The 23,197-nt window shown below is 37.8% G+C and overlaps 5 protein-coding genes and 3 non-coding genes across 9 annotated transcripts; 1 reads left to right on the forward strand and 7 right to left on the reverse strand.

The window, feature by feature from the left end:
- Positions 1 to 897: 897 nt before the first annotated feature.
- On the reverse strand, positions 898 to 2,813 carry LOC103943095 (vacuolar iron transporter 1). Its single transcript, XM_009353293.3, has 4 exons — positions 2,173 to 2,813; positions 1,954 to 2,039; positions 1,384 to 1,498; positions 898 to 1,223 (listed from the first exon to the last, which is right to left on the reverse strand). The coding sequence occupies exons 1-4, from the start codon at positions 2,412 to 2,414 to the stop codon at positions 920 to 922; spliced, it is 747 nt and encodes a 248-aa protein (XP_009351568.2). The 5' UTR covers positions 2,415 to 2,813; the 3' UTR covers positions 898 to 919.
- Positions 2,814 to 6,059: 3,246 nt separating this feature from the next.
- On the reverse strand, positions 6,060 to 6,134 carry LOC125477886. Its single transcript, XR_007258757.1, has one exon. It is a non-coding gene; the product is annotated as a small nucleolar RNA Z159/U59 (small nucleolar RNA).
- Positions 6,135 to 6,243: 109 nt separating this feature from the next.
- LOC125477885 lies at positions 6,244 to 6,330 on the reverse strand. The gene has a single exon (XR_007258756.1). It is a non-coding gene; the product is annotated as a small nucleolar RNA Z159/U59 (small nucleolar RNA).
- Positions 6,331 to 7,262: 932 nt separating this feature from the next.
- LOC103943096 (ubiquitin carboxyl-terminal hydrolase 2) lies at positions 7,263 to 9,755 on the forward strand. Its single transcript, XM_009353294.2, has 6 exons — positions 7,263 to 7,408; positions 7,814 to 7,861; positions 8,305 to 8,351; positions 8,477 to 8,523; positions 8,641 to 8,743; positions 8,827 to 9,755. Exons 2-6 carry the CDS (start codon positions 7,831 to 7,833, stop codon positions 9,601 to 9,603), a joined length of 1,005 nt encoding a protein of 334 aa, XP_009351569.2. The 5' UTR covers positions 7,263 to 7,408; positions 7,814 to 7,830; the 3' UTR covers positions 9,604 to 9,755.
- A 108-nt stretch (positions 9,756 to 9,863) lies between these two features.
- TRNAK-CUU lies at positions 9,864 to 9,936 on the reverse strand. Its single transcript has one exon. It is a non-coding gene; the product is annotated as a tRNA-Lys (tRNA).
- Positions 9,937 to 11,301: 1,365 nt separating this feature from the next.
- Positions 11,302 to 15,307, reverse strand: LOC103943100 (vacuolar fusion protein CCZ1 homolog B-like). Of its 2 annotated transcripts, XM_048584921.1 has the most exons (10): positions 14,884 to 15,307; positions 14,707 to 14,800; positions 14,398 to 14,581; positions 14,260 to 14,298; positions 14,046 to 14,155; positions 13,562 to 13,657; positions 12,942 to 13,397; positions 12,615 to 12,770; positions 11,663 to 11,892; positions 11,302 to 11,529 (listed from the first exon to the last, which is right to left on the reverse strand). In XM_048584921.1, exons 1-10 carry the CDS (start codon positions 15,072 to 15,074, stop codon positions 11,499 to 11,501), a joined length of 1,587 nt encoding a protein of 528 aa, XP_048440878.1. In that variant the 5' UTR covers positions 15,075 to 15,307; the 3' UTR covers positions 11,302 to 11,498. The 2 variants fall into 2 exon arrangements, with proteins under 2 accessions (XP_048440878.1, XP_009351574.1); XM_009353299.3 differs by lacking the exon at positions 14,260 to 14,298 and having other exon boundaries at positions 14,884 to 15,306.
- A 1,584-nt stretch (positions 15,308 to 16,891) lies between these two features.
- On the reverse strand, positions 16,892 to 18,637 carry LOC103943265 (binding partner of ACD11 1; the record flags this gene model as incomplete). Its single annotated transcript, XM_018646436.2, has 5 exons — positions 16,892 to 17,593; positions 17,760 to 17,849; positions 17,954 to 18,029; positions 18,108 to 18,211; positions 18,479 to 18,637. Coding segments are annotated over 5 exons (1,014 nt in total), but the record flags the coding sequence as incomplete, so codon positions are not given.
- A 933-nt stretch (positions 18,638 to 19,570) lies between these two features.
- LOC103943099 (protein RGF1 INDUCIBLE TRANSCRIPTION FACTOR 1) lies at positions 19,571 to 21,815 on the reverse strand. The gene is made up of 4 exons (XM_009353296.3): positions 21,583 to 21,815; positions 20,719 to 20,985; positions 20,354 to 20,512; positions 19,571 to 20,248 (listed from the first exon to the last, which is right to left on the reverse strand). Exons 1-4 carry the CDS (start codon positions 21,583 to 21,585, stop codon positions 19,994 to 19,996), a joined length of 684 nt encoding a protein of 227 aa, XP_009351571.1. The 5' UTR covers positions 21,586 to 21,815; the 3' UTR covers positions 19,571 to 19,993.
- Positions 21,816 to 23,197: the final 1,382 nt, after the last annotated feature.

Genomic DNA, 23,197 nt, shown 5'->3' on the forward strand with positions numbered 1-23,197 from the left:
AGCATTTCTCTTTTTAGATTGAGGAGGATGTTCTATGCTACAATCGTAATGTTAGAGAGACTATATTTAGAGACAAAGTTTTGAAAACTAAAGGATATAAAAGTTGATGATAGGTTTATTATCCAAGCGTTTATAAACGTGTTTATTTTTATTGATGACACATCATTTAGTTTGCTAATTTGTCTCCAACTTTAATCTTCTTAGCATTAGCTTTATAGAATAACCAATTGAAAATTATTAGTGATGCAGGCAGCAAATTTTTGTCACCATAGTTTAAGCAAATTACAATGGTGTAATAAACCTCTTGTATATCAGTTTCACTCCACATCGATGATCTAATCCACATCGGAGATTTAATCAATTAACCTGCCTGCCTTCTAACACTAATATCCAAGATTTTGTAGGCATGCAAGCATAGTAGGGCATGCAGGTGGCATTCACGCATATTGAGACGGAGTCACGGAGATGGTAATTATAAATAAGAAAAGGTGTCCTCACAGAAATAGCCAATGTAATATTGGTGCAGGCAGTTGCAGCCTTTACAGGTTCTGTGTGGAATATTATTTTAGAATCTGTGCCTCTGGTTTATTCAGATATCAATGTTTGGAATCATAGACATACCTGATGCTCTAATTTAATTTCTTCATTTTACATTTTTCCATCGATATATGAGGTTATTATTCAGGAAATCATAGTTTATTAACGTACGACATGGAAGACGGAACCAGAACAATGTAGGAACAGTTATTATACAAGCAGACACACACACACACACACACACACACACACACACATATAGCTACTAGAATAAACGATCAAAGAATGCAGAAAGTTGAAATTAGGAGACATTAGAAAACGCTAAATGCCCAATTAACTAGCTAGTTTCGTCACAGAGACGGAGGTCGCCACTAATTATTGATTAATGGTAAGCTTGGAAAAGTTTAGCAATGGAATAAGCAGCGGCGGAGGCAATGGCTCCGATGAAGGCGGTTTGGACGGCGCTCTTGAAGGGTTGAGTGCCGGTGAAGTGACCCTTTGCAAACCCAAATATCGTCAGAGCAAGTATGGTGATGACCACAGATGCAACCACAGCCCGTGTTGCAATTGGAATGAGCATGTAGGGTACTAGGGGAACCAATCCACCAACAATGTATGAAAACGCAATTGTCATTGCACTTTGTAGTGCTCTCATTGGGTCTGGTTTTTCCAGCCCTAGTTCAAATCTGCATCATATATAATAATCAATTAGTCACACCTCAAAAACTTGACAATAATCACTATTACTTTATCGGTGGCTAATAGCCACCCACATTTTACGCATCTCATCTTGCATAACTAATGTTAATTAATAGCTATTATGTGATCAACGTAGCGTTACTTTACTTCATCATGAAATCAAGCCAGGCTTGAGGGTTCCTCCTGAGAGCATTCACCACAGGCCCATATTCATGTGGTTCAACTCCATATTGTGACAATATTTCAGCAACCTCAGCAGCCTCTGCATTTCTCAATAGTTAAACACACAATCACACACACGACAGTATCAAACTTTAAAATGTTCTATGAAACGAAAAAGCGGTCACATGGTGTAACATTTTTAATTTACATTATTATGTTAATTACGTGCGTGGTCCTATATAACTGAACAGTACAGTTTGAAAGAGGTTCACATGATCTTAAGTTAGCAGGTAGGCTCGTGAATTTTCTGTGTGCGGTAAGAAAAGTTCAGCACACACAGACCTAATTATAATTTATAAACAAATCCAAAAGATTAACACATAATACACTAAATTAACATTAACTTTTGACTAGCACATTCCACAGTTAACAAGAGTTGTTTTTCTTTTTTCTTTTTTTGTTTTTTTTTGTTTTTAAGGTTAAAGAAAGTAGAGGAAGGTAAATGATTAAACTAATTAAACTGCAAAAATTAATTAAATATAATAATGTTGAGACCTGTATCAGGGACAGCGATGATTTCATCTTGTTCCCTCTTTAGTTCTTTCTTGTAATGATCAGCTTCACTCGTAGCAGCAAGGTACCTGCATTCATATATATATATATATATATATATATATATATGATCACCAAAATTAACAAAGATATATTGAAAACACAATTAAGCATATGCAAGTTTCAAAAAAAAAGCATCGATAAATTTAATGGAATTAATACCCGCCAAGTCCCATAGATATTGCACCGGCGGCAACTTCAGCAATGCCGGCAATGAGAATGATGGAGGAGCTAACATCGGCACCGGACAAGCCGGCGGCTAGGGCAAAAGGGACAGTGAGACCGTCGGATACACCGAGAATGACGTCACGCACAATCTCACTCGACATGAAGTGCTTCTCTTCATGGTCATGCAGAATCAGCATCTGCTTCTCTAGGTCAGCATAACCATTTTGATCTGCCATTTTTGATATTTCTTAATAAGCAAATTACGAAAAAAGTACAAGCAAATTAAGACTGTTTAGCTACTGAACCATCTCTGTCTTCTTTTGGTGAATGGCTAGCTATTTATACATGGAGGAAGAGGATGATCATGTGGGCCAATTAAAATTTAGATTAATAGTGGGGTGAGTGTCTAAATTCAGATTTGGAAGAAAAAGGTGTTGGCTTTCTGCAGATTCCAGATATAAAGAGAAATCAAAGAGATATATGTGCATATTGTTTGTTTTCTGCTGACCCGCCGAATAATAATTTAAGAGAAAAAATACAAAGTTGTGTTCGCATTTGATTGATCTGTCACTTCAAAGGCGTGTGCGCACCACAGGCCTCGATGACCTAGTTGACATGCATGTGTTGAATCGTGGACTTCACTGAGCCACTGCTGAGGTTTATGTAATTTTATAATGACATAACTTCTCTCTGTATGTGTTAAGAGATTCTTTGTATAGGGACGTGACGATATTGATCAATACAAGCGTGATTATCTCTTTAATTATACTAAAATTATTTATGCCATAGAAATCGTTTATTCATCTATATAAATTAAACAAATTAACAAATCATATAAAGATGATATCTGTTATCATAATTGTCAATCATATATGACTAATGGTGTCTAAATAAGATGATTTTTTCCGTAAATGATACTTAGTGTTGATAACAAAAATGAACAATTATAATGATAACGTTTGTGGGATAAAATAATGGACCTTCTTCAAGTAAGGAGGATGACTTCTCACATGTAGGAAAATACAAAATAAAAAATGAAGTTTTTTATTTTTTTATTTTTTATCAAATAAAAAATAAAGTTTGGGAATGGGAACTTGGGAGGATTTGTATGAGATCTTTTGTGACACTACGGGTCAAGAAAACAGGCAGGATTGGGTGGCATTAGGCGTGTGTCTGCCAAGGACGCGTACAAATGCTCAAGCTAAAGTGCCCCAGCCGACTAGGCGTGTGTGAGACACAGGCCTTATCCGAACTCATGCTAATTAGGTTTAGCTCCAAACAACATAACTAGTTTAGGTTTAGCTCCAAATTATTAAACAATAAATGTAAAAAACTCAACTAATACCAAGCTAGTTAACTATAAGGTCGTTTCTTTGTATCTGCTTCAGAATGTGGTTTCTATTAGTTATGTTGTACACAAGTATTCATCCAAATTATGTCGTTCGACAAATATTGACACATTTTTTGTCGAACAAGAAAGTCTCGGATAGGACTACTTCATGCAACCAGCTTCCTTGTAAACGAAGCATGATTTGTGCACTTCCTTATAACTAGTAGCGCTACTTTACTACAAAAGATTTGATAAATGGAGCACGTACATATGCATAAGTTCACGTCTCATTAGCATGTGAACGTTTGTCAAAAAAAAAAAAAAAAAAAAAAATTCCATTGATTTGATGATCCCTAACTTTTGCCTTATAAGAAGGAACATTATGAAGCACTCATAAACTAAATTTTCTTCCATACATAGCAGCCTTTATATATCCATGTTTAATTGACAAGGAAACGAATGCTACACTTATCACACTTTTTATAATACAATCGTACTATTTTTCTAATAGAACAGGGACCGACCAACACATGTAGATTCTATTTCTATTACAGAAATAGTTAGATCTCATCTATATTAAAAAAATACTACAAATTAAATATGAAAAATGTGAAAAGAATACTACTTTTGAGCGAGATGGATAACTCATGTTATCATGATGTTTGAGTAATGTGGACTGTGGGATAACCCAACCCACTCACATATAACAAGAAGTTAACCAAAGTATACCAGAAAGCATACATATATACACACACACACACTCATGATTCGGTACATATAATCCAACAAAACGAAAGCAAACCCACCCACTCACCAAAAGGAAGAAGAAACGTGTCAACTGAAACAGTGAGGCCACCCATTCTATCTCATTGCTGCTTGAACATATTGAGAGAGAGGTTATCAACTTTAATACTTCTCTCTCCCATTGCTGCTGGTACATATTCGGAGACTGAAATCACTCGTTTACTCCGATATTATCGGTACTGTTTTAATTTAATTATTTATTACTAATTGTTGGGTTTTATTACAAAAAATTTCGATGCTGTTAAGAGTGGAAACTGTTATTATATTACCGATGTGGAAACTTTTTTTTTTTATCACTGCCTATTTTGTTTTCCCTTCATTATATATAACAATCCAATCCAATTATCCAAGCCAACACAGATCACGCACATGTTGCAGTGCGATTGAACAACCATAAAAAACAATTTAGTTAAAAGAGGAAGTGATATATATATATCAGATCGTATATATGTTATTATGTATATCAGAGAAGTAGGAGTCTGCAATTGGATATATAGTGGAACGTCCACTACCACTTGCCAGCCACACGCACTCACCAGAATCCGATCATCGTCAGATTCTCTTTGTAAGGATTTCGAAAATCCGTTAATTATATCCGTTTATCGTACATCGTGCGGTCAGAAATTATTTTAAATATTTTTATTTAAAATTAAATATAAACAATACTTGATGAAAATTGATATGCATAACCTTAATTTCTTGTTTTGTTGATGGTGGATCCCAAACTCCAAAACCATCAAACGAAAAGCATAATGGTAAACATTTTCTCACATTTCATTTGTCTTGTAAATACATCCGTGAGAATTCAAACTAGCGTCAAAAGTTTTAAACCTTCACTCGCTTCAGTAAATACATCAGTAAATACATCCGTGAGAATTCAAACTAGCGTCGAAAGTTTTAAATCTTTACTCACATTTTACTAATCCAAGGGCTCCCTCATTTCAGAACTTTAGGTACGGTGAGAACACCGTTATATCATCCCTCAGTAGTATACCATTACAATATTGGTGGTTGGGCTTCATACTTTTGGGCTTTTACTCCTTGTTCACTTTGTTTACCGTAAGTTTGGGCCTTTAGAAATAGGCGGACTATCTTGATTATGTTAAGTTATGCTTAGGCAAATGAAGTGATTTTCGTACATTTATTTAGTCATACACAGAATTGTGTAAATTTTTTAAACCCGTGCCGACCCGACGGTCATTTGCCCACTCCTAACAAACAAACTCCTTTCAAGCAATTTCAATCCTAAATCAAAGAAAAATCCAGAAGTAAAAAAAAGAAAAATGTATTTTGGATATATAGCAAATTGACAACATTTAATTCAAATCTCATGTAATATTAGGTAAACGAACGATCAATAAATATATATAAGAAATTTTTAAGGAAAGAGATCTCCGTAATTTTTATAAAAATTAGGATTAGTTGTACAATTCACATTGCATTGAACTTTAAATATTTGAATCATTTATTTTTCAAGTTGCATTTTATAGATCCTCTTTACAAAATATAGCTAAATTGAAAATGTTTAAAACATCTAATTGAGTTCAAAGAAATTAACAAATATTTTGTTATATAAAAAAAATGAAATTTTATTTTGATAATTAAATAGACAAATGATTTTGAATTAAATTAAATTTTTGCAAACATAATCTATGAATCGAAACTTGTAAAATAAACTGTTCGAATCGTAGAAATTTGATGTAGAATAAGCCCACACCTAATCTTCATATCGAAAATTATATGGTAATGTTCTTCAGTTCAGGTCTCCAGATTTTCAGCAATCAATAAGCTCAGGAGAATTAAATATTTCATCATCAGAACAAAAATCAATAAAATCCCCAAATACACACCAAAAATACTCCAAAAACATCCACAGCAATACCAGAAAATCAATATAAAAAAAAAAAAAAAAAGGTAAAATCTTCTTAGAACGGTCTTCAGTTCAGGTCTCCAATTTTCTCAGCACCGTTTTTGGCTCAGCAGAACGAAAGTTTTGTGAAAAAATCATCATCAGAACCAAAACTAAGAAGATATTTTCAAATTCCCACAACCCAAAATCCAAAATCCAAAAAACACAGCAAAATCACATAATCTACGGCTCTCGCAAGTTTTGAAATAAATGGAGGTGAGGCTGCCATTTTATAGCGAGACACCTCTAAACCCTAGACCCCCTGCTGCAGGATTTGGGCCGCGGCCCATAGTTTCATTTGTTGTTCTGGGCCTTTATTTTATTTTTATAATGACTCCTAATTTCATCATGATGGGCTTTATTTCATCGTAGTTGTCCATTGGGCTCATGTTCCAGGCTCTTTTTTTATTTTTTATTTTTTTAATTTTTAATAGATTGTTGTGCAATTTTCTTTCAAAGAAGCCATTGAAGAGAAGAACATGGGAAAATAACAAAGTAGAACCGACTGCGAAAGGGTGATGCTACACACTTGCTCATACGATATCTAATACGGATATGGCTCACATATGAATTATTATTTTAGAGCACACTTCAATAGTTTTGGCCAGCTATATTGCACGTTCATCAACAAATGTTAAAAACTTTCAAGTCAGCATGTTGACTGATGTCATCAACTTTTTAGCGAGCTTGTTGACAAATGCCAATATATATCGAGTGAGGCTATCGACATATACTATAGCCATGCATACAAAGACATGAGGCTAGCAGCTACCCTGTTCAGTGGTTACAGAGACAATTCGTCAAGCAGTTGTAAACAGTTTTTAAGGGAATTTTCGAATTTTCATAGAGGAGCATCCAACTCTTCTATGGAGATTTCTGAGCAGTTGCCCAAAGGTGGAGACATAATAGTTGTTTAAATTGCTAACTTTTAATAATTTAGTAGTAATGTGAAGGTTTTGAAATTTTGTGTCTCTCTTCGAATGTAAGCGAAACCTTAAGGGTGTATTTTGCAATCAACTTAAAAAAAAAAAAAAAAAAAAAAAAAACCTGTGAAAAATATAAAACCGAAAAAGGGAGAGGCGAACCGAGAAGTGTGAGAAGAGGAAGGAACAGACGAGAAGCAGACGAAGTCGTCCAAAATCTCTACACAGCGGTGGAGGAGCCTGACGACGTCGCATCGGTTTCTGGTAAGTTCTTTCTTCTTCCCGTTCCCACACTGGTTCTCTTATTCCGGGAACCTGCTAACGTCGTGGTTTGGAACCGAATGGAGGAAGAAAAGTAAAACCCTCTTTGTTTGAATTGGGGATTCTTGTGCTCACTCAGTCGATCGACGTTGATTTTACAACACTGTTGTATCCAATGAACGTATTATTTTTATAAAGAAATAAGTAGGTTTCTTGTAAATTGTTTGTTGGGCTGCCACTTTGATTTGATTTTTGTCTTAATTTATGCATCTAAAGATATGTAATTTTGTTAATTTTTTGCTAAAATTGTGCTCTAAACTTGTTTAAATCTTATAAATTATATATATTTCATGGTTTTTCCTCTTATGGTGTTTCTTAATTACCTTTCCCCCCCCCCCCCCTTGTCAGATTAATTGTTTTTCATCATGTCTTGGTGCACGATTGAGTCCGACCCAGGTATGATTTCGGCTTTCTTGTCCATTTGGTACCTTGTATATGAACGCTCGAGGGATAGTCTTAACGTGGAGCTGTATAGTTCGTTGTTTCGGATATATCAATTGTACTGAAATGCATCACATGTTACATGGGAATTCATAGATAGTAGTAGTAAGCATTATGTGGTCCATAAGTTTGGTTTTCGGAATGTATTGTTGGGACCGTATGAGTGATGAAAGTTGTGATCTGGCGGTGCGGATTGATATTGTATAGGATTTGGGTAATTTGGTAATGGTTAATACGCAGAAGCACTTCAAATTTCCGAGAAGGGGAAAGTAGCTTGGAACTTTTTTTGACGAAAATTTATAGCAAATTTTTAATTTTCGATAAATAGGAAGTTAGGAATAGCTGTAGTATATGCATGAAGTGTACTAGTTTTTTCAACGTTGTGCTTTGCATTGCAGGGGTGTTCACTGAGCTTATTCAGCAAATGCAAGTAAAAGGCGTGCAGGTACGCCTTCTTTGATGACTTTTATCTCTGTATTTATATTTTATGTTTAGGACGCACCGATCCTAGTTTATAGTTGATGCCTGCTGTTACTGCCCATACCATGATACATTTGTATGGCCTTGCAGGTTGAGGAGCTGTATTCATTGGACCTTGATTCTCTGAACAATCTGAGGTACGTTAGTTTCTGTTTAAGATTTTATCTCCTGGATAGATATCCTCATTTTTGCTGGAAAAAAATTCTTGAGGTTTATCATTGTTTTAGTTACTCTTTTCCTTTTGAAATTTACAGGCCAGTGTATGGTTTGATTTTCCTATTCAAATGGCGCCCGGGGGATAAGGATGACCGCCTTGTAATTAAGGATCCAAATCCTAATTTGTTTTTCGCAAGCCAGGTTGGTTTTCTTGAAAATGTATTTCCCTTGTGTAGTGACATACTTTTAAGGTCTTCTATCTTACAGTCTGTATATCCTCCCAGGTTATTAATAATGCATGTGCAACCCAAGCAATCTTGTCTATCCTCTTGAACTGTCCGGACGTTGACATTGGTCCTGAACTGTCGAAACTGAAAGAATTTACGAAGAACTTTCCACCTGAACTGAAAGGATTGGCAATAAACAATAGTGAAGCTATCCGTGCAGCTCATAATAGTTTTGCCAGGCCTGAGCCGTTTGTTTCTGATGAGCAGAAGGTAGCTGTCAAAGATGATGACGTCTACCATTTTATAAGCTACTTGCCTGTGGATGGAGTCCTGTATGAGCTTGATGGACTGAAGGAGGGGCCCATTAGCCTTGGACAGTGCCCCAGCGGGCAAGGTGACATGGAATGGCTGCAGATGGTGCAACCTGTAATCCAGGAACGCATCGAAAGGTATTCCAAAAGTGAGATAAGGTTCAATCTCTTGGCCATTATCAAGAACAGGAAAGAGATGTATACTGCTGAGCTCAAGGAACTCCAAAAGAAGAGGGAGCGTATTTTGCAGCAGCTGTCTGCCTTACAGCAAGAGAGAGCAGCTGACGGGAGCAAGTTTGAAGCGCTGAACAAAGCTCTTTCGGAAATCAATGCTGGGATCGAGGGTGCCACCGAGAAGATCTTGATGGAAGAAGAGAAATTTAAGAAGTGGAGAACAGAGAACATTCGCAGGAAGCACAACTACATTCCATTTCTGTTTAACTTCCTCAAGATTCTTGCCGAGAAGAAGCAGTTGAAGCCTCTTATTGAGAAGGCGAAGCAGAAGGCAGGCAACACCAGATGAAAGTGATTCAATGATGTCGCGGTATTATGGGATTCTGGGGTTATTTTAGGCGATGTGAGTTGTAATTTCGGGTGAAGCACACCAGATTATACATGTTTTCGCGAGGTTACTCGTTAGACTTTGAAGATATTTCGGTGAGACATTCCCCGGAACTGATTTGTTCACTTTTGTTTAGGTCAAGAAACATACATGTCTTAAAATTCATAATGCATATGTAGAAATACGTTAAAAAAAATAAATAAATAAAAAAAATCAGAAGTCGCCCACCGTGGGGCTCGAACCCACGACCACAAGGTTAAGAGCCTTGCGCTCTACCAACTGAGCTAGACGGGCTTGGATAATTGGTCAACCGTCATTAAGTTAATTAGCTGTTACACCAGCAAAGCATTATCCAAATCCCCTCGTTTTGGCGCCTAACGGGGCTCTATCATCGTCAACCCTCGATGGTTGATTCGTCGGCCTTATATATACGTTAGATATTCAGGTGGCAGAGAGAAACAGAGACTTCCTTCCCTCCCTTGCAAATCAATACATTGTCCAGATAATCAATGGCGGACTGCACTGGAGAAAGGGAAAAAGAAGGGTACACAGTGGAGGAGACGGCGGCTGTGAGGAATCGGTTGTCCGGGCTCCGCCTCGACAGCAGCAGCTTCAAGTCTTCCTCCGCTGCTGATCCCAAGAATCCCGTGAAAACATTGAAGAGGCGGTCGCCCACCCAATCTCCACCATTATCCCAACCCAACCCCAAGAAAGAGAAGCTCTCTCACCCTCCTCATCCTCCTTCTCCTCTTCTCCGCCGCTGCATTTCCGATACCTTCTGTTTCAACCCAACTCCTCCGCCTCCCCAGTCTCATCCGGAGCCCACGGTCACGGTTACACCACCGCTTGCCCCACCAACCGGTAATGCCTCCGCTGCCGCCTCTGCCTCAACCATTAATCCGAAGCCCAAACTCCACCGCTCCGTATCCGTTCCCAATCCTCGCTCACTGAAAACCGTCTCCGGCAGTGACGAGGACGACAATACGTCGGTTCTTAGAGATTGACAGAGGCTTGCGAGGCTAAAGAACCGGGTCAGAGAGATGAGCTTGTGGTTCCAACAAGTCATGCTTGATGAAGTTGAAGATCCCGACGACGAAAACGAACACCACCACCATCAAGAACAAGATGAAAATGGAAGCACGTCACCCACCGATCAGGATGTTAAACACAACACTAAAACTCCGTCTGTCAGCTCTGGGGTACCTATTGGTGTTCTCAATTTCTTTCGTTCGTCTCCGGAGACAACCGCTACTACAAGCTTGTGTAGATTCTGATGGAGGCAACTGCTTCTACTAAAAGCACTTATTATTCTTGGCTTTCCCTTTTTGTATCATTTTTTCTTTCATTTTTACTGTCCATGTAGGAAAATTTTTGCTCATGAACGTTTTTTTTACTAACATGTTGAAATTTCAATTGAAAATACAATGAAAGTGCTTTTTCAGGAAGCGTTGCTATTACCCTAACTTTTTAAAAGAAATTTATGTCGAACGTTGTCATAGACGTTTTTTTGTTGCCAAAAAGCGCTTCAGGCCTTCCAGAAGCAGTCCCAAGGGGGCATCGCAACTCTTCCCCAACGTTGAAAGGCACGATCATAGAGAATGGACTGATAGCAAACCGAAAAACACTTGCAAATACATATCAGAAAAATACATGACAACGTAATTTGAAATGATATTTATTTCTCCTTGCAAGTGTGATGTCACAGAAATTTACAGTGCTGAGGTCCAACGGTTGGTTCGTCGTGAGGTGCACAGAGCCAGGAGGAAATAACACAATACTGAGCAATGAGCATGTATGGCGGACCTCTCATTTCGTTGTACCATCTTAGTATACATCTCAAAAACAAGAAATTTACTCTAATTCAACGAGAAAACTCCATTGCAGTACCTGCACAACTCAACGAAAATAACGATTCAGTACATATGCTCTAGCGCATTGTTATCACGAGTGATCCAAGAAAAAGAAAATCTGAAATTCATGTATTGCAACTAGTTGCAGCATTGAAGGAAATGTGCGGTACCTGTTGCTGAACTTCTCAACAGCATCGGAGGCATAAAGAAGTGTTTCGTTGGCTTTCTCTAGAACCATATAAAGCTCCTTCCCTCTTGTAACCCGAGCGATAACCCAAGCATTGTTTTTCGCCCTGATGCTAATTTCCAATTCTTTCTCGTGACCAGCATAATCCGATTTCGCTCTACTTTTTTCCAAATCAACTTCTTCTCTGATCTTACTTAAGGCAAGTAAGGAGCCCTGCCACAGACAAGAAAAATGGGCAACTTGGAATCAATAGATAGGAGCAATAAATCAGCATAAATTTGATGAGATCTAGTCTGGTCAGTGACGACTAAGACTAAGGCCAACTCCAACTGAAAAGGCTAAACGTAGCTCCGTCTAGAATTATAGCCCTACAATTTTTTTTTATTTTTTTTATTTTTATTTTTATAAATAAATAGTGTTAGGCCATAGTCATATGTCATATCCAACCGAAGGGGCTAAACATAGCCCCCTCAATAATTTATTGGTTTTAAGTTTATACTATAAATTTATTAGTTAATTTAATTAACTACCATTGGATTTTTTTTTTTTTTTTAATCTAGCCTTTGAATTTGAATCAATTATTGCAATTGAGGAGCTTAGCCCAAAAATAGGGCTAAGAAGGGGGTTACATTTGGCTAGCCTGATGCCCCTTTTGCCAAAATAATGGACTGGTGGGCTACATAGAATTATAGCCTAGCCATGGGTTGAAGATGAGTTTTTGGGCAAATCAGGCCATTTTTTGGCTTTTAGACCTTTAACCCTCTCCATTGGAGATGACCTAAGATCTCACCCATAATTTATTAGCTGCGGCTAGGGATTACAATCATACAATTTTTGATGCAGTGAACAAGGTGAAGATCCTTAACCAAACAGCTACCTTTTAGCAGGAACTGTGCAGAAGAAGAAAGCAAGCCAACTGTGGCGGGATACTTTACCTTGGTAAGGGTTGTGACTTTTCCTGGTGGAGAAGCCCTGGATACATTTCTGTCTCCATCTGCTAGTAAATACCGATATCCACTAACATGATATGCATTCTCACCACCCCATCCTTTTGATAATTTCTCTTCAACTTTCAACAGCTTTAGGGATACCTGGTAAACGATAAACAAGAACATAAATTAAAAATATGTCACTTCATCTTTCTTGACCTCGATTGATTTTGGTAATGATTTTCACATGACAATGCCAATGACAAGTTTAAATGTAGAGAGGCTGTTTGATAACATAAGCATCACAGTTAATAGCAGAGATAGAAAGCTCACATTTTCAAGAACTTGCTGCTTCACTGCAGAAACACCTTGATCACCATTTAGTACCGAAGAAACAGGAAGAAGAAAAATTAAGGTAAGGCTCTTATGCTGATGGGCACACAGATACATTCTCTCCTCTGTTTGATGAAGCAAAACTGTTGGGGTGGCAGACGTTCCAGTACTAGCGTCTGCACCCCAAATATCACTGACAAGAAAACCATCCTTTCCTTTGGACCACTTATCAGGCTGCAAGGGCCGTACGACTCGAGAACTGTTATCTCCAGCAGGAGAGTTGCCAAGTGAGCCATGCAATTGTTCTGGAATAGAACCAGGACGGGCCAAGCTAGAACTTGAGGAGACATGCGATGTAGCTCCCTTGCGTAAATAGGACCAGGAACTTACTCCAGAGGATAATGCACGGGGAGTCAACCTTAAAACAGCATATGCAAAGAGGTTTACGGTATCATCCTAACAAAAATAGGATAACAAAATTCACAGAAGTTAGCATTTCCAAAATAAATTTCAAAAAGTAAACTTTATCTCAGTTCTTAAGGTTCTCTTGAACTTGAAGGCTAAAACACAATGGCATATGAAATGATTAAAAAACCAACAATGTTAAGATCAAATCATACAGGAGAAAGTGTCGTGGACACCAAGAGGTCCTGAAACAAGATTAGTGAGTGACATGGCATGTTCCCAGCACACGATTCAAGTACCCTGACAAGCGACTGCAAAGACAAATGAAACCATTAGAAAATACATGGAAACAAATATACCATATTGCATTAACAACTAAAAACACGAATTAGGAGGTTCGGGTAGAACTTAGAAGTCAGGTTGGAATAAAGGTGAAAGCCCTTACACGCACAGAGACGTAGAGTTTTGAACAATACCAATTGGCTAAAAGGAAGATAATAGGACTGTTAGTGATAATAGATAAGTTCCTAATGGTAATGACTATTGAAGCACTGGATTAAAAGTTAAGGCCGATGAATCTACAGTATAATTCAGAAATTGAATAAGATGAAAATTACAGCATAACCGTTCTGGCCAGAATGTGAAAAAGCCTTAAGTATTCCAGAAACATATAATTTTAAATATATTCTGAAAACAAACCTGAACTTCGATTGCCGCTTCCCGCCCTACAGTAAGCATCTGTACAGTTCCACGCTCATTTAAAGCGTCACGGAATGAAGGTAGCAGCAGTTTCTTCCCAACCAGAAAATCTGCCGCAGAGAGTAAAACCACACATATGAGATACAGCAACTTCAGCATTACTCAGGAACAAAATTCCAATTGAGAGGGCACGATACAGCAACTTCAGTATTACCCCAGCAGCACTCATCGAATGGAGACCGCTTTAGAAATGCTGGCAATTAGTGACTTTACAATGAAATTCTAACCCCAAAGACAAAATAAAACTGGACTTTAGTGCAAGTAGTAGGCACGCAACTGTATGATAACTTACCACCGAGATAGTCCATGACGAAATGGTACAGATGGGAACGAGTGAGTCCCCCACCGGGGTCCTTATCAAGCAACGCTCTTATCGATCCATGAAACATCACGAAAAGCAAATGTACTTCCTTGAGAACCTTTCTCAATGCATCACTTCTCCAAATTGGTTCGAACTCCTTGTTTTTCTCCACTACCTACCACAATGTAGAGCAATGATTCTAATCTAATCTAAACCGCGGGAAAGGAGGGGGGGGGGGTGTTCGAACTTAACTGAAGAATAATCGAAATTATAACTGGAATTGAAGAAACGAGAGCTCACCATGACCATCCAGATATCGGGTTCCGCCTCGTGAAAGACATGGGAATGCCTCTCTGCTTCAATGGCCTCGCAAGCAGCCTCAGGAGAGAAGATTCTGCACAAAACACACCCAAATTCTTCTAATTAAAAACTAAAACCCCAAAAATAGAATGAAATTGCAACAAAAAAAGAAGAAACCTTGTAAATGTGATGAGTCCTTCACTGAGCCCGATCACAGAGAACTGGGCGGAGAAGGGCAAATCAGCTGGAAAGAAGAAGAGTATCTTGTCCAACTCCTGCCCTTCGTTCTGACCCCTCCTCAAATCGAATATGCACAATTGCACCCCTTCTGGAGCGGTAGCCGTAGTAGTGGCCGACGACAGGCCCATACTTTCCCCTTCCAAATTTAATGGCGGAATCAAATAGTTGGATTAGAAATTGAAAACCCTAATTTCGTTATCTGCTGAATTCAAACGACGACAGGTAAATGCGAGTTTGGAATTCCCTTAATTTGCCAAAGGTTGACGACGATATCTACATGACACAGCGAAACTTGGGGTAGATGTTAGGGATTTAATCTTGATTTTGGTACCAAATTATAATTTTATTTGACAGAGATCGTTTTTTCTGGTTTGTTCAGAGTTTGAACGGTTGGTAACAGGGTGGGAGAATTTCACCAATTACTGGGCCTGGGCCTTTGGTATTAATTAGCGGTGAAGTGGGCGGCCCATGTACCACATCAAGCCCACATTGACGTAAATGAGGCGCGCAATGCAAGTACAAAACAGCCGTCGCACCAACTCTCTGCAAATTCACAAATTCTAATTTCAAACTTAATTAAAAAAAATATAAAAATAAATTTTAGCAATGAACTTTAAATTTTAATCAAATTAGAGTAATGGTTCTTCAATTAAAAATTTATTATTATTAGTTCCTCAAGTCATTAAAATGTGTAGTTATGATCATTTTCTTCAACTTCGTCAAAATTTTGTCAAAATGAATTATGTTGGAATGACCTATTGCTATAATTGGATTAAAGTTGATGGACTATTTCTCAAATTGGATTAAAGTCGATGGACCATTTCTCCAGTTAGATTAAATTTGATGGATTATAGCTGTACGTTTTGATGAGTCGAGAGACCAATATTAATAGATTTTTATTTGAATGACCATTGTTTCAATTGACTTAAAAGTTGAGTTACATTGCTGCCATTTACTCTTGAAAAAATGAAGTGCAAATCTATCTGTGCGCTGCAGAACCTCGAAACGACGCGGTTCCTGGAGGCGAAGAAGGAGCTCCGGTCAGTGCTCCGTCACCAGGGGCAACCTCAGATCTCTCCGGTTATGTACTCGTCTCTCAACAATGCTCGCAACGCTTGTCAACCAGGCTTCTTTAGAAGGTAATCATGATGCGTCCCCGTCAACGAGTAATGGAGCGATGGGGTTCTGTTATCGTGAAGAACAAATCCAGTTCTCAATTTCTCATCGACGCAATCTCATGGTTTTGCAGACTCATGTGAGGACAGAAGGCGATGATCTACGCGAATGCATAGAGGAATGGATGAATTATGATATCATAAAATTCAGTTTGTTATCATCGCGTGTCTTGTTGTATTTTCATTTCTCCAATTTGCTACATTTGACAGAGCCTATAGTGGTTGTTAAAGTACGTATGTTCTAAAGTCCGATCAACTTCTTTGCAAGGTATTCCCCTGTCCACTTAGACAATGGCTGCACTGTGTGCAGCCTTGTTAGAGAAGGACCGGTTCTTTCTGGTGAAAACATTAGGCATTGGTGTCTTCTTAAGAGTTCAGACTTCATTCCTTCTGGGTGACAAGCTTATTGTCTTGCATTCAGACTTGTTTCCTTCCAGGTGATAAGCTCATTCGATTGTACGGACCCGAACCGTGGCTCTGATACCATGTTAGATTTTTAGATCGCCAGGCCTGTCCCACTCTAACGACACCGATACTGTTTCCAACTTTACAATTTGCCCAATCCGTTAGGTGTGACTCTAACGACACCGACATTATTCCCAACTTTACCACCTGCTTAATCTGTCTGGTATGAGATTTTACCATAAAATACCTCGGTATTAGTTAAAGTAGGGTAATTCTTTGAACCCACCGATGTGGGACATTTAAGATTCCTGAATTCGTATTAAAAGGCAGAACTTTGAAGAATTATCATATTTACGGCTATTACATTCCTACCGAATAAGGCTGTGCAGTATAGAATCCTTGTATGCAATAATGCAACAGAATCCTTGTATGAAGCCATATGATACAGAGAAACCGAAAAATGATTCATTTGTGCACATCGGTCATTTAACACCGGGCTTTGTATCATCAGGAGAACTGACTGGAGCAACTGGAGGCTCCGGGGCAGAAGATTCGTCAAGATGGGTTTGTGCAAAGTCAGTGATGACCTCTGTCCTCTGCCTGTGCATTATCTCCATTTTTTCCTCCTCGGTGCTCTCCACCTTCTCCTTGGCCATCATGCCCACATCCTCAGCCACCTTTGCAACTGCGCTGAGTGCGTTAGAAACCCATGAGGCCCCGGTCAATACATAAGGGTTGCTCATGATAGAAGATCCCGCACTGCTTGCCTTCTGCTCGGCAACAGCAAAGGCAGACTTTGTCTTTTCAGATACCATGAACTTTTGATCCATCTCTCTCACCTTTTCGCTGACAACAGCTCTTCCAGCACCTAGCTTCTCCATCAGCCCCATCCTTTCGTTAATTGAAACGACTGTGGCAGAGACATTTGACGTCAACTTATGCCTCTCGTCAAACGCTTTCGCCTTGTTAATCGCATCCTTTCCTAAGATGTATCCCTTGGCAAGCATAGCGCTGGCCACATCTTCTGCCTTCTTTACAGCAGAACTAGCAGCAGCTGGCTTTTTCTCCTTCAAAGGTGAATACATTATAGTAAGAAACGCCACTCATTTGAAGCGCGCACACACACATGACAAGTTTTAGGCACATCAAATCTTGTCTCCAAGTTTATGTCCCGCAAGATTAAATGGTTGAAAGATAAATGACACATAAATGGATGCATGCCATGGTATTTACCGGGCTTGATGGGAGCGGAATAGCTTCAGGAGGCAGCTTGTAATCCTTGGCAGTTGTAATGGTGACAGGAAGATCTGCTATGGTGGCTCCCTGAATTAAAAGAAAAACAACACCCCTAGTAGTAAAAAAACGCCTTCTGCATTAGGCTCGGCTAACATCTAGGGAAACAAGCAAAGCATCGAAAAGGAACTTACCGACAAAAGAACTGCTGTATCTGCTCCTTGTGCTTCCTTGAAGGTAACGTAGGCAAGCTGTGTATTTTCAGTTTCCCTGCATGAACACAACACCGAAATCTTCAGAATCGCGAACGTACTAAATCTGTCACATACATAACTAAAAAATGTGTACCGTTGCATCTCAACATGTTGAATATCTCCGGAAAATGATAAGAATTCCTTGATATCCTTGTCGGAAATGGCTTGCGAGATGTTGCTTACTTTGACTGACTTTACCTGCGTATGAAAACCAACCGAGTAAATATTTGTATGTTCAATTAGTCCAAAACAGAATGTAGTATTACGAAATTTAAATATGGAGCGGGAATTTGAAATCGGCTTTATAGGAGGAGTACATCCGCTCTAGCTAATATAGTTGCAGAAACGTACACAAATGCATACTTATTTTGGTTACAAAATAAATTTAGCATATGATAGTATAAAAAAGGGAAACAACCACGAATTTCGCGATGAATGCTAATACAAAAGGTTGGGTTTTCTCACATTTGGGGCTATGTTCGTGGAGATTGGTGTGGGAGCTGTCGACTGGGGAGCTGCTTCAATCCCATCATTTGCAGGTTCCGCCGGAATCTGTACAGAAAGTTCTGAATTAAATAATTTCAGGGGAGAATGGAAATTAATCGTTGGAATTGGAGGCAAAAATTATTTCCAAACTTGACAAATATCTTGTTTTCCCGCATTTTCCCAGCAACCAAACAGATTAAAATAACTAGCACATTGCGTCAAACACCAAAAACAAAGAGATGTTCGTTCAATCAAACAACAACAACCACCAAGCTTTATCTCACTAAATGAGATCGCGTGTATGAATTCTAGAAAGCCACTGAATTCGGTTTTGCAACAAGTTTTCCGTTAGCTCCAAGAATTCTTGTCCGTTCAATCAAAGATATGAAAATCATGAAAAACCAATTGATCTAATCCAACACAAAGAACGAATGCTACGAACAATATTTTCAGGAAAATAAAAAGGAAAAACTCACCGACATTTGGGTATATTTTTGTACGAGAATCGAGAGGGAATTGCACGTCCTTGTGTTGTAGTATTTTTGTTCCTGTTTTTCTCTTATTTTTATTTGATTTTTATTTTTAGGGTTAATTTCTATTTTTTGTTAATGGTGTTTTGATTTTGCTATCAGCGGGAAGTTCGGGAATCGCGATTGGGGTGTCCGATTTTGGGCGGTGAGTAGCCAACTCGTTGTCAGTTGGAGCTCGCTACAATGAAGCGGGCTCCAACTCGCTGGTATATAAATAGTTATTGAATATCACTTGTATATAAAACATAAAGATCTCTAGGATACGGTTGTACATGATCTTATGTTGATCTCGTTCAGTGCGAGACATCCCTATTTCTCTGATTGTGATTGTTGGTAACTGGCCTTCCAATTCAAAAGTTCTACAAAACCAATTTCGGATTGATATGGATTAATGATTATGGAGGCTAGAATCCAAAAGTGCTTTTCAACAAAAGCAGGTTTCAAAACAGCTTTCCACTTCAGCAAGTGGAAAAAAATTACACTCATGTGATTGATTCTACTTTGATCCCACAAGCCTGGCAATTGCCAAGCAAACAAAACATGAGAAAAAGTTGGTGATCCATCATCCATGTGCAACATGCATAAAATTACAATACGATCTGTGTAGCAAATCATTATCTTTCTGTCTGCCACAATCCATAACAAGACATAAACTAAAGACTGTTGCCATAATGCACACGAATCCATCACAAACCTATCAATTTCAAAAAGATATTGACTTCTGGAGCGTCAATGTGACAGTTTGAATCAATAACATGACGTTACATGTTCAAAGTTTCTCACACAGCATCACGTGACTTTGCCAACGTTCTCGTTTCATCAACCTTACACTAATCTTGTTTTGTGAAAGATATATTTCATTTTCATAGCTCTGGTTTTGCGGATTTATTAATGCTTGGACATTAACCAATAATTTATAAGAGAAAAAAAAGGAAGCAAAAATATCATTGAACATGTTTAGGCATCAGCAGAGAGGAGCTCTGTGAGGAATGCCTTTCCTCTTGTGCAAAAGCCTCCTCGGCTTCAATGCTGAACACACCCAAGCATTCATCTCCTCAGATGACTCCGCTAACGAGATAGAGGACGACTCCATTTCGCTCATATTTGTTTCCGAATTGTAGTAGTTACCTTTTAGCGAAAATTCAGCATATTGGGGTACTGCAACGGTGATGAATTCGTGACTTTGGTGGTCCTTCGGCGTCACTGAAACTACCGATGCCTGAAATGTGAAACAAGCAAATGTTTCTTGATCCCTTACATGCAATGGAGTGTGAAACATGAAATTGAAGTCGAAAATTTGGTACTGACAGGCGACAACAATTACCTTGCACGCGATGGAGCAGTAGCGATTTGGCATGTCCTGTAGATATTTCCCACAAGCTTCACAGGAAGCACCGAACTTTGCTTTCGTTGATGGTTTGGCGTCTTTGGATTGAGGACGAGGATTTAGATGCACAGCTTTCTCTCCGTTGATTTTATATGTCTGTAAACATTAAGTTGTCATTGTTTGAGATACAGAACATTCAATTCAACAGTAACAAGTAATTGCGACTGATGTTACGATCGAAAAGGCAGGCGAGCTTCGCGATGAACTTAACAAATGAAATCACATACGAATTTTCACCTACAATCATGAAATCCACATACAATTGCTGAGAGTTGTATAAGACAAAGAGTGGGGAAGCAAACCTGAATTTTAGAGCAGTCAAGATGCTTCTGAATTTCTTGAAGGCGAACAACATCATGATAAACGTATTTGCAGATCTGAAACTTTGTGTGAAGGCAATGAGATGTCATACAATGCCTGCAGAGGAGGAGGCTGCAGTCTATGCAGAAGACATTCTTCTCGTTTTTTCGAAGATCTTGATGAACACCGCAGGAACCGAAGAATTTGCTAAGCAAAAGGGTGTTAAGCCAATTATCTGTACTGTTTTTTATGCAAACCTTGCAGCCTACCTACAAAACCAACACATCCCCACTTCAAGACACCTTTCAACAAACATGTAGCAATCACAGATTCATCAAAACTTAATTAAAAAAAAAAAAAAAAAAATCAAGACTCAAAAATCATTCAATCAAATCCACAACCCACAACCAAAGATCATAGATTTGATCAAAACTTTGATTGCTTAGCGTCAAACTCAAAAACCATTCAATAAAATTTCACAAATTCACAAAACCCGCAACCAAAGATCATAACTTTGATTGCTAAGCCTGCAAACTCAAGAACCATCAAATCAAATTTCACAAATTCTCAAAACCCGCAACCAAAGATCATAACTTTGATCAAAACGATGACTGTTTGTCCTTCAAACTCAAAAACCATCCAATCAATTTCAAAAATTCACAAAACCCGCAACCAAAGATCATTACTTTGATTGTTTATCTTTCAAACTCAAAAACCATTCAATCAAATTCGCAAATTCACAAAATCACAACCAAATATCATAAATTTTGATCAATTTACATAAATTTTACCCAGTAACTTCAAACAATCAAATCGAAAATAACAATGATCATAGCAAAACTCATCGAAAGAACTCAAAATCTTACCATTTCTTCAATTTGTATGGACAGAAATTGAATTTTCTGTAATTGCAGGAGTCGATACTTGAAAAAGTACGTGAGAAAAACATGAAAGATTTTGCAAAAATTGCAAACAAGTCCACCTCCACAAGGGTTGTGAGCAAGCAATTGAGAGAGGAGAAGTGAATGAGATTGAAGAATTCACAATGTTATAGGAAAGTAGAAATAAATGGGAACTCCCTTTATCCAAGCAGGCAGGCAAAGAGCTGTGTCCAATTTCCCACTTAATTGCACTCCGCGGGAAGCTAAATGCTGTATATCCGTCGGATCAAACTCAAATGGAATCCGACGGTTGTAGTTTTGAGAAATTATTACTAATTATCGTACTTAATTGTAAATAAAATAATTAGGTCAGTGGGATTTTCTTATGGGGCCATGTTACGCAAAACCCTACTGAGTGAGATTTTCTTATCGCTTTGCGTCCTTTCCCGCCGAAATAAGCGAGATTTTCGGAGCCGTTTTGTCCCTTTTTATTTTCCATTTGTTTTTATTTTTTAATAATAATTGTTTGAGCCTTTTTATTAATTTTTTTCATGAAGCATCAATTTTGATTTAATTTTATAAGCAAAATATTGCCACATTTTGTTAACCCAATGGAAATCGTTACAATCTTTTTTTTGAAAAAAAGAAAAATAAAGAATAAGCAAGTATCAAAAATAACTTTCAATCCGGTAAAAACCCAAGTGAAAGTGCTACGAAATTAAATGTATTTTGATAAATACATATTATTTTTAACTTTTCATATATTATATTTTATTTTGTCCATTGTTTCCATTTAAGTTAGTGTGTGTGTGTGTATATATATATATATATATATATATTCTTTCTTATCGGATGTTCTAAACAAAGGAAGTCAAAAGAAAAAAAAAAGTCATTGACTTTCGTAGCCTCACTAAACTTTAAAGAGAATTCCTAAATTTACTCCAACATTATACAGAATATTCGTATATATTTTGGTTTTAGATTTTATGATACTATATAAAATATAGGAATACATGAAATTACCTATATGCCCAGCCAGAGTTGTAGTATTTGCCTCAGAAGTGGATCGTGCTCACTAGGCAACATAAATGTACCAAACAGTTTGGACGGTTATCCGTCTCCAATAATTTTTCATCTTTATCAGTCAACAAAATAAAAATAAAAAACAAAAATTCAAACGGATAAAGATGAAAATTTATTAAAATTTCGTCAATCGTCCGACCTTATAAAGATAAAAATTTTAAATTTATTGAAATCGTTTCAATCGTTTGGCGCATATTTAGTAATTTTATTTTTCTGTCTGAAATTAAACATTAATAAAGCCTCAAAATTGAAGAAATTTTTTAGAAAACTTTAACGAAAAGTAAAAAAATCATATCTTTACATTAAAAAATCAATCCTAATACTATTCATTTTACCTTTTATTTTATCATTATCGTTAGAACTCAAAATTTTCAAACTCTTTTCATTAATTTTCTTAATTTTTTAGTCCAGAACATTTGAATCACGTCGGTTGTCCCAAACCTTGTTTTGAAAAAGGGGAATTCCCGCATTTGACGCTAGCCAACCTCACACCTTGCATACCCCAATTAAGTCAGGT

The sequence above is a fragment of a genome, unplaced genomic scaffold (assembly GCF_019419815.1).
Source record: "Pyrus x bretschneideri cultivar Hongxiangsu unplaced genomic scaffold, Pyrus_bretschneideri_v1 Contig22, whole genome shotgun sequence".
Classification (NCBI taxonomy): Eukaryota; Viridiplantae; Streptophyta; class Magnoliopsida; order Rosales; family Rosaceae; genus Pyrus; species Pyrus x bretschneideri.